The 13,622-nt window shown below is 41.4% G+C and overlaps 1 protein-coding gene across 1 annotated transcript in view; it reads left to right on the top strand.

Moving 5' to 3' along the window:
* Window positions 1–13,622, top strand: part of NLK (nemo like kinase) — a 169,657-nt gene that overhangs the window by 150,226 nt on the left and 5,809 nt on the right. The window contains exon 8 of the mRNA XM_003931405.4: window positions 7,368–7,454. Coding sequence (XP_003931454.2) covers window positions 7,368–7,454 — 87 coding nt within the window. The remainder of the gene's footprint in view (window positions 1–7,367; window positions 7,455–13,622) is intronic.

Raw genomic sequence — 13,622 nt, 5'->3', positions numbered from 1 at the left:
CCTCCTGGGTTCAGGCAATTCTCCTGCCTCAGCCTCCTGAGTAGCTGGGATTACAGGCACGCACCACCATGCCCAGCTAATTTTTTGTATTTTTAGTAGAGACGGGGTTTCACCATGTTGACCAGGATGGTCTCGATCTCTTGACCTGGTGATCCACCCGCCTCGGCCTCCCAAAGTGCTGGGATTACAGGCTTGAGCCACCGCGCCCGGCCACCATATCTTACATATAACAGGCTCTAATGAAGTTAGTTCATTCAGTTCAAACTGATTTTCTGGATGGGGTTTATGTCACTCCAGAGTGCTTACTATTGTGTACTCACTGTGCATACTCACTTAATATTGCTGACTGAACATCATAGCTTCTTTGCTGCCAGCTAAGGTCTAAAACTTAAATGTAGTTGGATGAAAACTAGTAGGAACGTCTACTTGGGACACTTGCATAGTCCAGCTGACTCTGCTGTAGCAACCAGCATGTTGCAGTTAACTTATAATAACTCTGGCATGGCCGGGCGCGGTGGCTCAAGCCTGTAATCCCAGCACTTTGGGAAGCCGAGGCGGGTAGATCACGAGGTCAAGAGATCGAGACCATCCTAGTCAACATGGTGAAACCCCGACTCTACTAAAAATACAAAAATTAGCTGGGCATAGTGGCGCGTGCCTGTAGTCCCAGCTACTCAGGAGGCTGAGGCAGGAGAATTGCCTGAACTCAGCAGGCAGAGGTTGCGGTGAGCCGAGACCACACCATTGCACTCCAGCCTGGGTAACAAGAGTGAAACTCCGTCTTAAAAAATAAATAAATAAATAACTCTGGCATATTATTTACGGCCACTCACCCAAGTCCAGAAGTTCATCTTTGCTTCATTTAATTAATCATAGTCATTAATAGAGCACTCTTCATACCCCTTCGTGTCCTCATGATTCAGCACTGGCACCCACTCACTCCCACATTGCTAAGTTACTTATAAACTTGCAGAACAAACAGAAAATGGAGCAGTTTATTTTAAAGGAGAAAATGTAACATGTGTGAATGTTAGGAGAATTGGCAAAAATATTTCCAAATGAGATATTTAGGGCACCTTTTTTTCTTTTGAGACAAGGTATCGCTCTGTCACCCAGACTACAGTGCATAGCTCACTGCAGTCTCAACTTTTCCAGGCTCAAGCAATCCTCCCACCTCAGCCTCTCAAATACACGGGCACATGCCACCCAACCTAGCCTTCTTTTTTTTTTTTTTTTTTTTTTTTTTTTTTTTTCAGAGAGAGGGTCTCTCAGCTGGGTGAGGTAGCTCAAGCCTGTAATCCCGGCACTTTGGGAGGTCAAGGCAGGTGGATCACTTGAAGTCAGGAATTGAAGACCAGCATAGCCAACATTGTGAAACCCTGTCTCTACCCAGGTGTGGTGGCCAGCACCTGTAATCTCAGCTCCTCGGGAGGCTGAGGCAGGAGAATTGCTTGAAGCTGGGAGGCAGGCAGAGGTTGCAGTGAGCGAAGATCACGCCACTGCACTCTAACCTGGGTGACAGAATGAGGCTCAAAAAAGAAAAAGCAAGGAACAGACACAGGATCTCCCTAAGTTGCCTAGTCTCAAGTTCCTGGGCTCAAGCAATTCTCCCACCTTGGTCTCCCAAAAGATTATTACAGACATGAGCCACCATGCCCAGCCTAGGGCATATTTTTAAGCATTCTTATTAGTAGTATTATTTTGCTTATTTAGATTGATTCTATTGCACTTACGAGAAATGTAAACTTCTTGTTTGTTGCTGATACCTGGCCCAAATGGTTTTAACCTAATGGCCAGTGAGTTAGAGGGAAGAAAGTGAACTTAGAAATGCAGTATCTCTAGCAATGCATCTTTCCTGTGGTGCCAGTCCTAGAAATTAAAATGTTAATGGTTGTTTTTCTGAAGAAGTATTGGCATGAATGAACTGACACAGAAAAGGAGAAAGTATATAATATGGCTATTCTAGGCTGAATTGTTGGGGTATGCTTCTATAAAGAAAGGTGAAATTTGGTGGAGGGAGAAATTTAAAATTTCAGATAGCATTAACATCCACTCATTTGATTTTCTCCAGCCATTTAAACTCCATACCGAGTTGTCTTGAAGTCTTAAAAATTCTGCCTTTTAGGCCGGGCGCAGTGGCTCATGCCTATAATCCTAGCACTTTGGGAGGCCAAGGCAGGTGGATTAAGAGGTCAAGAGATCGAGACCATCCTGGTCAACATGGTGAAACCCCGTCTCTTCTAAAAATACAAAAAAATTACCTGGGCATGGTGGCGCGTGCCTGTAGTCCCAGCTACTCAGGAGGCTGAGGCAGGAGAATTGCTTGAACCCAGGAGGCGGAGGTTGCAGTGAGCCGAGATCATGCCGTTGCACTCCATCCTGGGTAACAAGAGTGAAACTCTGTCTCAAAAAAAAAAAAAAAGAATATCAAATTACTTCACTTTACACAATAAAAAAATTCTTGTATAAAACACATGTAAATTAAGTTGTAAGTTAAAGCCTCTTCCCCATCATTCTCCACTTCTCCTTATTTTGACTAATACAGATAATTTCAGAGCTGCTATAGACTCACACATTTTTAAACAAGAAATACTTAGGCTGAGAACGGTGGCTTACACCTGTAATCCTATTACTTTGGGAGGCCAAGATGGGAGGATCACTTGAGCCCAAGGGTTTGAGATCAGCCTGGGCAACATAGGAAGACCCTGTCTCTACAAAAAACTTTTTTTTAAAAGCCAGGGCTAGACACAGTGGCTCACGCCTGTAATCCCAACATTTTGGGAGGCCAAGGCAGGTGGATTACCTGAGCTCAGAAGTTGGAAACCAGCCTGGGCAACATGGTGAAACCCCATCTCTACTAAAAATACGAAAAAATTAGATGAGTGTGGTGGCAAGCCACTGTAATCCCAGCTCCTCGGGAGGCTGAGTCAGGAGAATCGCTTGAACCTGGGAGGCGGAGGTTGCAGTGAGCTAAGATTGCGTCACCACACTCCAGCCTGGGTGACAGAACAAGACTCTGTCTTTAAAAAAAAAAAAAAAAAAGTTAGCCAGGCATGGTGGCACATGCCTGTAGTTCCAGGTATTTAGAAGGCACAAGTAGGAGGCTCGCTTGAGGATGAGAGTTCAAGGCTATACAGTGAGCTATGATAATGCCACTACACTCCAGCCTGGGCAACAGAGCAAGACTGCCTCTTTAAAAAAAAAAAAAAAGAGAGAGAAAGAAAAGAAATACTTCTGTCTCTGCAAACATGTACATGTACCAAGGAATAATGAGTGGGTCTACAGATACTTGAATGCCAGATATACTGTGTGGGTTCTATGTATATATTTAATTTTTTTAATCCAAAGTAATCTTATCAAGACTCATACAGGGCTGGGCGCAGTGGCTCACACCTGTACAAATCCCAGCACTTTGGGAGGCCAAGGCAGCCCAGTGGCTTGAGCTCAAGACTTTGAGATCAGCCTGGGCAACGTGATGAAACCGTGTCTCTATACAAATACAAAAATCAGCTGGGTATGGTGGTGTACACCTCTAGTCCCAGCTGCTTAGGAGGCCAAGGTAGCAAGATCACTTGAGCCCAGGAGGTAGAGGCTACAGTAAACTGAGATCACAGCACTCTACTCCAGCCTGGGTGACAGAGCAAGATCCTGTCTCAAAACAAATGAACAAAAAAGACATACAATTTTAGAACTAAACTTCAGAAATCACATAGTCCAGCCACCTCATTTTATACTTAAAGTTACTGAGGTTAAGAAATGTTGATTTATCTAATTAGTGACAAGACAAAGCTAGAACCTCCATCTAATCTCTGTTACTCTTTGATCCTGAAGAAAACTTCTGCATTATGAATAATAACTTGCTGATGATTCTGTGGTATCTTCTTTGTGTTGTTTTTGTTGGATTTTCCTATGTGGCTTTTGTTGGAAGGAGGAAGATACATAAAATTCTTGATGTTAATAATTATCATAGTAGGATTCTGAGGCTATGACCAAAGTCCAAGGAAACCTAACATTCTGCTTCTCCTGTTTCTGGTGTTGTGGAGAATTTGAGACACTTGAGACCTGCTTATATTGCTGTTCATGCTGCTGTTTCTGGCCTTCCAGTGCTCAAATAGCAGGAACTTTCTGTGATATTTTGAATTTTCATTTACTGACAAACCAGAAAATACAAGGCAGACTACCCACAGGAAATTTATATAAGAGTTTGCAAGTAAAACTTTGCCTCCAGTTTGCCTTTAAATTAATATCGTGTTGTTCAGATGGTCAAATTCTCCCAAACATAAACCAGACTGCCTTTTCTGCCCCTGCCCCACCTACTACCCGCTGAAGTTCTGCTCTCTTGTTAATAGACCATTAATACTGTAGTAACAAAATGTAAATGCCCTAACTCTAAAGTGGTATGATGAGGAAGTATCTGGAGATATCAGGACCAGATAAAGATATCACACGGTTCACAGATGGCTTTTTAAATTGTTTTTCAAATGAGAGAAACACATATGTTTTTAAAACTCTCTTTTTTAGTTTTTCCTACAAATATAATCATAATGAAACAGTCTGGGCATTATATAAAAGAAGAAGCCCCAGAACTGCCAAAGGAGGCTGCTCTAGTCTGATTATTTCCTAAAAGTTCAAAGTTTTATAGGGAAACCCGGAAGAAACAGGATATAAGAAGGATTGGCCGGTGCAGTAGCTCACACCTGTAATCCCAGCACTTTGGGTGGCCGAGGTGGGTGGCCGAGGTCAGGAGTTCGAGACCAGCCTGACCAACATGTTGAAACCCTGGCTCTACTAAAAATACAAAAAGGAGCTGGCCTTGGTGGTGCGTTCCTGTAGTTCCAGCTACTCAGGAGTCTGAGGCAGGAGAATCGCTTGACCCAGGGAAGCAGAGGTTGCAGTGAGCTGAGATTGCACCACTGCACTCCAGCCTGGGTTACAGAGCAAAACTCCATCTCCTATTTTTTTTTTTTAAAAAAAAAAAAGGATTTAGAGAAGCTGGGCACTGTGGTCCCAGCTACTTGGGAGGCTGAGGTGGGCACAGTGGCGTGTGCCTGTGGTCCCAGCTACTTGGGAGGCTGAGGTGGGAGGATCACTTGAGCCCTGCCTGGGCAACATAGCAAGACTCCATTTCTTTAAAATAAAAAAAAATAAAATAAAATAAAAAGAAGCAGCAGCACTTAGAGCTAATGGAAAGAGATCAGACCCAGATAAAATGTAGTTTATAGCACTTGAGACTCTTCAGTTTTCCAAAGCATAGTGAAGGTCAGGGGTCATTACCCCTAAAGTTAGGTTTTCTTTAGGCCTAACTAAAAAAGGCTTTGACTTTTTTTTGTTTTTAGAACCTCACTCTGTCACCCAGGCTAGAGTGCAGTGGCATAAGCATGGCTCACTGCAGCCTCTAACTCCCAGGCTCAAGCAATCCTCTCACCTCAGCCTCTCAAGTAGCTGGAACTACAGGCATGTGCCACCATGCCTGGCTAATTTTAAATTTTTTATAGCAATGGCATCTCATGATGTTTCCCAGGCTCATCTCAAACCCATGGGCTCAAGCAGTCCTTCTGCCTTGGCCCCGCACTCAGCCGCAGCTTTTAACTTGATTGTTATTTGAGTTGATTTTCATAGGCTTTGACCTTCTAGACTTTCTGACCACAGAAAGTTTATAAGTAGATGCCAGGTCTAAAACCCATTAGGAAAATCATTTACTCCACTACAAGATTAGTTTTGTTTTTTTTTTCTAATTGTATAAAAGTCAAACCAATAATAATTTGGCCATACTTCTAGAACTTTCAAAGCTTGAGGAAAAATTTCTCTGCCAACAGTTATATTAAATATTGGAAGAAAGGGAGTATCTAAACACTTTTTGTCGCCTTCCTTAATTCTTCCCTTTTTAATGTTAAAGAATTTACTTGTGTGAGAGACAGAGCAGATGCTTTTTACTTGCTCTGTCTCCTGATGCTCCTAGCAGTGAAATAGAAGCTTTATAAGCTCTATGGCTTCTCAGGTCATTGAAGCCATCTCTCTGCCTCATGGAGGTCAGATATGGCCATATGAATAAGCCTACGACTTATGAAGACAATTATTGAGTGGATCGATAATAAAGACAATTCAGATGGAACCATCAAAACCAGTGGTATACTTTAAAGGTTCTGTAAGTTCTTGAGTGTCCTATAGCTCCTTTAGAATTAGTATCTCAGCACCTTTATCATGTTGTCATAAGACAGTTCACATGCTTTGCCTTTAAATCTTTTCTCTCCCATCCCTAGGCATGTTTGATTATCATTCTTGCCAAAGCGTTTAAGATATAAGGCTAGGCTGGGCACGGTGGCCCAAGCCTGTAATCCCAGCACTTTGGGAGGCCGAGGCGGGTGGATCACGAGGTCAAGAGATTGAGACCATCCTGGTCAACATGATGAAACCCTGTCTCTACTAAAATACAAAAAATTATCTGGGCATGGTGGCACGTGCCTGTAATCCCAGCTACTCAGGAGGCTGAGGCAGGAGAATTGCCTGAACCCAGGAGGCGGAGGTTGCGGTGAGCCGAGATCGTGCCATTGCACTCCAGCCTGGGTAACGAGCGAAACTCCGTCTCAAAAAAAAAAGATATAAGGCTAACCAAATCCTGGTTTTGGCCATGCTCTGAGCCCACATTATTTCTATTACCTCAAGCTTCTATACCTCATTAGGGGTTTGGGGCTTTATTTTGAAGCCTGCCATGTACACACAATAAATAAATGTGCATGCCTTTTCTCCTATTAAAAAAAAAAAAGATGGCTAGCAGGAGTGCCATATTTACAACTCCTTTTCATTTTTCACAGGCTCTTTTATGCTTTACCCTACAGTGGATAATCATGCAATATAAAAATGCTACAGGGCCAGACGTAGTGGCTCACGCCTATAATCCCAACACTTTGGGGGGCCAAGACAAGCAGATCACTTGAAGTCAGGGTTTCGAGACCAGGATGGTCAACATGGTGAAACCCCATTTCTACTAAAAATACAAAAATTGCCCACGCATGGTGGCACATGCCTGTAATCCCAGCTACTTGGGAGGCTGACTGCAGAAGAATCACTTGAACCCTGGAGGTGGAGGTTGCAGTAAGCCAAGATGGCGCCACTGCACTGCAGCCTGGGTGACAGAGTGAGACTCCATCATATATAAATTAATAAATAAAGCAACCAAGCAAGCTATGGGAACTTAGTAACAATTGTTGCTTTTGAAGACTGGTTAACGAAGAGAAAACTCATTCTCCTTGAGTTCAGACACACATTGCCTTTCAAGCTAAGTACTTACCTTGTCATAAGCTGGCTGTATTCCATAGCTGTTTACACAAAGACTCACTTAAATATTTGAATTTTTAATTTTTTCACAGCCATCTCTTCCTGTACTCTATACCCTGTCTAGCCAGGCTACACATGAAGCTGTTCATCTCCTTTGCAGGATGTTGGTCTTTGATCCAGTAAGTAGTGTTTGTTTTTATGTATTTTTAATGAATTACAAATAAATGTGTTCTGGGAGAAACAATGTGGTTTTGAATAGATTGGCAATGTAAATAATTACTTTTCAAAACATAAACTTCAATCACCAGTATCCTATGTATCATGTGCACTCATCACACAGAAGTTTATTAACACATAAGAGTCTAGGGGAAGAGATAAGGAGCTGGATCTCATTTATCTCTTGTTTCTTATTAATCTCAATATTTGTAAAAGGAGTTTGGCACCAAGTTAAATCAGGACAAAATAATTTTTTGTTTGTTTTGAGACAAGGTCTTGCTCTGTCACCCAGTCTAGAGTGCAGAGGTGTGATCTCAGCTCACTGCACCCTCAACCTCCCAGGCCCAAACATTCCTCCTACCTCAGCTCCCTGAGTAGCTGGGACTACAAGCATGCTCGGCTAATTTTTAAATATTTTGTAGAGAAGAGGTCTCACTATATTGCTCAGGCTGGTTTGAACTCCTGGGCTCAAGTGATCCTCTTGCCTCAGACCCCAAAGTGCTGGGATTACAGGTGTGAGCCACCATGCCCAGTCAGAACACAAAATGTTTTAAGATTATTTGAAAAAATCTGACCATTATATTGCATAAGGAAATGTTTGTTCTGGGTTGTTGAGATGGAAGCTTTTCCCAATACCCTTTCTGGACTTGACTCTTCTGGAATGTACTACAAATTACACTGTAAGTTCAGCTCTTCATTTATTCGTTCATCCAGAGAATATTATTCACATCTAACCAATAACTATTGTCAAAGAAGACTCAAAAATGGAAGCATTAAGGAAAGAAAATTTTATGCCAAGAATACAAGGTCACCAAATACAAAAAATACCAGATATTTAAAAGATTAGAAAACCACAAGATTACCAAGTTATTAAGTTTACATTGGGCCATTTGTAATGAGGAAGCTGCAACTTTCTTAGAAGATTATCAAATGCACAAACCTACAGACATCAGCATAGCAAAGATTAGGGATAAACGTTCTGTTAAGAGTCCAGGTTTGTGAGAAACAGTTAAGGTTTGGGGGACCAGAACCAATTAGGGTGATTCAAGTTATTTTTGTGATGTCTCAGCGTACAGAGTAGATTGCTTATGTGTTTATTTTGGTGTTTTTTGCTGTTTTTTTGTTTTGTTTTGTTTGTTTTACTGTGGTGTATTAGTCCATTTTTAGACTGCTGGTAAAAACATACCCAAGACTGGGCAATTTACAAAAGAAAGAGGTTTAATTGGACTTACAGTTTCACATGGCTGGGGAAGCCTCACAATCATGGCAAAAGGCGAGGAGGAGCAAGTCACCTCTTACATGGATGGCAGCAGGAAAAGAGAGCTTGTGCAGGGGAACTCCTTTTTAAAACCATCAGATCTCATGAGACTTACTATCAAAAGAACAGCACAGGAAAGACTTGCTCCCATTCAGTTACCTCCCACCAGGTCCTTCCCATAACATGTGAGAATTCAAGATGAGATTTGGGTGGAGACACAGTCAAACCATACCATGTGGTATGTGAAGTGCTTAATGATACTGTAAGCCTGACAAAAGTGACAGTTCTTGCTTCCACAGTCTCCCTGTGGTCAAGTTCCCACCATTAAGGACAATTTCAATTATATAACTTGCTTAATGAGCTAGTGATTTACTATTATTTGGTATTTTGTGTTATTTGCAAGTTTATCTACATAGCTAACAAAAAGTGTTGATCAATATGTTTTAAAAAACATATTGTGGTTTTTATGTGGTTAACAAAACTAGAGCTGTGTGAAATTCAGGCTTCAGAGGTAATTTCTGTCAGCCCATAGAGGATTTTATAAAGGGTCTAGGATTGAAATTTATGTGTTACAAATATTTTATTCTCTATTTCTATTTAGACGTGGATCTAAGAACCATGTAATTCACCTCTACCAAGTGTGCACACATTGTTTAGAGCTGTAAGCCAGCCTCTTTCTCTGAGAGCCCATGTTTTGTTTGTTTTTGTTTGTTTTTTGAGACAGAGTCTTGCTCTGTCACCCAGGCTGGAGTGCAGTGGCACGATCTCAGCTCACTGCAACCTCTGCCTCCCGGGTTCAAGTGATTCTCCTGCCTAGCCTGCCGAGTAGCTTGGATTACAGGTGCACGCCACCACGTCCAGCTGATTTTTATATTTTTAGTAGAGATGGGGTTTCACCATGTTATTCAGGCTGGTGTCAAATTCCTGACCTTGTGATTGCCTGCCTCAGCCTCCCAAAGTGCTGGGATTACAGGCATGAGCCACTGCACCTGGCCTAGAGAACCCATGTTTATTGATGCTCCTGATCTGTTAGTGTTTACAATCTTTTTTTTTTTTTTTTTTTTTTTTTTTGAGGAAGAGTTTCGCTTGTTACCCAGGCTGGAGTGCAATGGTGCGATCTCGGCTCACTGCAACCTCCGCCTCCTGGGTTCAAGCAATTCCCCTGCCTCAGCTCCTGAGTAGCTGGGACTACAGGCATGCGCCACCATGCCCAGCTAATTTTTTGTATTTTTAGTAGAGACGGGGTTTCACCTTGTTGACCAGGATGGTCTCGATCTCTTGACCTTGTGATCCACTCGCCTCGGCCTCCCAAAGTGCTGGGATTACAGGCTTGAGCCACCGCGCCCGGCCAGTGTTTACAACCTTTAAGGCTGGAATATCCTTAAAGCCATAGAGCAAGTAGTAAGCACATTTTTCTGGGAAGTCTTTTGTACATAAACTTTATATGTGACATGTAGTCCTTATTCCTTAATAGTGGGATTATCACAATTAAATGAAATTTGTGGTGTGGTTATAGTTATAAAGATTTATTTACAGAGAAAGATTTATCTGGTAAGGAGGAGTACATATTTATGGAACCTATATAAATAACTGCATAGTCATTTAAAAACAAAGAAATTTGGCTGAGCATAGAGCATAGTGGCTCATGCTTGTAATCCCAGCGCTTTAGGATGCTGAGGCAGGAGAATCCCCTGAGCCCAGGAACTTAAGACCAGCCTGGGTAACTTAGGGAGACCCCACATCTACAAAATTAAAATTTTTTTTTTAATTAGCTGGGCATGATAGCACGTGTCTATAGTTCCAACTACTCAGGAAGCTGAGGTGGGAGAATGGCTTGAGCCCAGAAGGTCAGGGCCACAGTGAGCCATGATCTCACCATTATACTCCATCCTGGCAAGGGAGACAGAGCAAAACCCTGTCTCAAAAGGAAAGAAATTAATTTAGTTAATGTACACTACATAATAATTAACTGCTTTTATCACTATTATAAACAAAGCTAACAAGTTGATTACTTTGTTACAGAATTATTTTTAAATTGGCCTGTTGCTTTGTTAGCTTTTGATCTTTTTTTTTTTTTTTTTTTTTTTTGAGACAGAGTTTCGCTCTTGTTACCCAGGCTGGAGTGCAATGGTGCAATCTTGGCTCATTGCAACCTCCACCTCCTGGGTTCAGAAAATTCTCCTGCCTCAGCCTCCTGAGTAGCTGGGATTACAGGCATGCGCCACCATGCCCAGCTAATTTTTTTTGTATTTTTAGTAGAGACGGGGTTTCACCATGTTGACCAGGATGGTCTCGATCTCTTGACCTCATGATCCACTCGCCTCGGCCTGCTTTTGATCTATATTAAGGGTTTTTTTTTTAATTTCCAATTCTGAGAGTTCAGTCAGAACAAGAAACCATTTAAAGAGAGTTTTGTTCTGATTTTAACCTGTTAAATTAAAAGTCAGCAATACATTAAGAAATGAGAGAGAGAGAAAAAAAAGAGAGAGAGAGAGTGTGTCTGTGTGTGTCAGGGTCTCACTCTGTGGCCCAGGCTGGAGTGCAGTGGCACAATCTTGGCTCACTGTAACTTCCACCTCCTGGGTTCAAGAGATTCTCCTCCCTCAGCCTCTTGAGTAGCTGGGATTACAGACGTGCACTACCAGGCCCAGCTAATTTATTTTTATATTTTTGGTAGAGACAGGATTTCACCATGTTGGCCAAGCTGGTCTCGAACTCCTGACCTCAAGTGTTCCACCTGCCTTGGCCTCCCAAAGTGGTGAGATTACAGGCATGAGCCCCTTTTAAATACCCATGAAGAACAGACCATTGACCATAAATAAATCAGTGTATTTATTTAGTCCATTTAGTCTTAGGTAACTAGTTATTCTTGTTTTGTTGATCTTGGGTTAAGCAGTCTACTGCCATGATGTATCTGCTCCTGGACGGAAACAGTACTGGAAATGCTGACTGAATTACTTGATTCAGCCTAAGAGGCAGGTGTCTATGGTGAGATACACATACACACACATACATACACATACACATTGAACATCCCGAATCTGGAATTTGAGTGCTAACATGACATCGCAAATGAACTGACCTTAGTGACAGGTCACAGTCAAAAAGGTATACAACACACAGTTTGTTCAGTATCCCCAAGGGAAAAAAGATCCTCCCAGCCTCTGTCACCTGTGATTCTGTCTTCCCCAAGCATAACCAGATTCCCCCATGCAAGTGTGTCCACCACAGGTAATAAAGTGGCACATGTGCAGGCCAGATGCACCAATGACAGGTTCCCCACAATGCTTCACATGGTGCCAAGACCTATGGGCATTATTTTCTGTATTTTTTGCCTGTTCTCTGTTCTGTGGAGTAAAGATATTATTGAAAATGTCAAAAAGTCCTGCAGATAACCCAGCAAATAACAGTGATTTTTTTTAAAAAAAAAAAAAAGGAAGCATTTATGTTTATCTATAGCACAGAATGCCAAGCTATTGGAGAAACTGGACAGTGGTATAAGTGTGAAGCATCTTACTTCACACTTGGAAGTAAGTTGTTGGAATGATTGCTGTATATGACCTAAAGAAACAGAAGGATAAACTGTTGAAGTTCTGTACTGAAACTCATGAAAAGAAGTTAATGAAAAATGGAAAGGGAAGCCAAGGGCCAGAGGGGCCTTTGACCAGGCTTGCACATTGTCAGCCTACTTGTTTCTTTGGGTTCCAGCAGTGGAACTGTGTCCCAGTGGTACCACTAGGAATAGCTGTCAAAGGACTCAGACTTTTTTAGAAAAAAAGAAAAGGAAAAAGTTTACTTGCTAAGAGTGCAGAGGAGTCAGACTTCAGAAGAGCTAGGTCACCAAATACAAAACATAAACTCATTGAAAGGAAAATAAACCAAGGTTATCAAGCATACATTTGCCGGTTCATGGTAAATAAAACACCCACTTTCTTCTGTGATTATCTTATCTTGAAAGGTCATGACATGCCCTTTTAAATCAGCATAGCAAAAATCAGAGATAAAAGTGTTTGTAGGGAATCCAGGTTTATGGAAAACATTTTATTATTATTTGGGGACCAGAACAGTTAGGATGAGGATGATTCAGTTGTTTTGGGTTTCTTTGAAAACAAAAGTGGTTTTCTTCTTTAAATTGTATAATGTGAAGTGCTTGGTCATATTGGAATCAGAGCAAAGTGTTAGTTCTCATTTTTGTTCTACTCTGTACTATTGAGTTCATCCTTAAATCCTGTAAAATTTACTTTTTCTCAGTAGTACACATTGGTCTACTGAGCTAAAAGAAGGCATAGTTTCTGTAATTTTTTAATGGAGTAATAAGTTTAAAAGTTTAGATTTTCAGGTAAACTTAAAACTAATATATTAAGTATTCTGATCTAAAGTGACAGAAAATGATTGGGCGCAGTAGCTCATACCTGCAGTCCGAGTACTTTGGGAGGCCAAGGCTGGGGGCCAGAAATTCAAGAACATAGGGAGACCCCATCTCTACAAAAAACATTTAAAAAATAAAGTACCAGAAAATAAAAAGCTAGACTCCTGATATTCAGACTGAGCTGTATCTCAAAACATGGCAGTCAGACCACTGTCTGCTGCCTAACTCCAGCAGCTTTTGCCTTAGTCTGTTTGGTATTCTAAGAGAATAAAAATTTCAAGCAGCTTTTTAAGACTGCCATTATGAACATATCTTCTGGAGGCTGACACATATTTAGAAATACAGCCTGTTATTTAAAATATAAATGTAACCCCATTTGAAGCACTACATAGTTAAACGTCATGGTATTTGTGATTTTTGACCCTGCATACATCTGTTTCAGGGTAGGAACTTCTCAGAGAATTTCAGCAGAAAGGCATTTCTAAGTGCTTTATGATGGTAGAT

This window comes from Saimiri boliviensis, chromosome 17 (genome assembly GCF_048565385.1).
Source record: "Saimiri boliviensis isolate mSaiBol1 chromosome 17, mSaiBol1.pri, whole genome shotgun sequence".
In the NCBI taxonomy this organism is placed as follows: domain Eukaryota; kingdom Metazoa; phylum Chordata; class Mammalia; order Primates; family Cebidae; genus Saimiri; species Saimiri boliviensis.
Note: the sequence above shows the minus strand (reverse complement) of the source record. Positions and strands in the feature narration are given on the sequence as shown.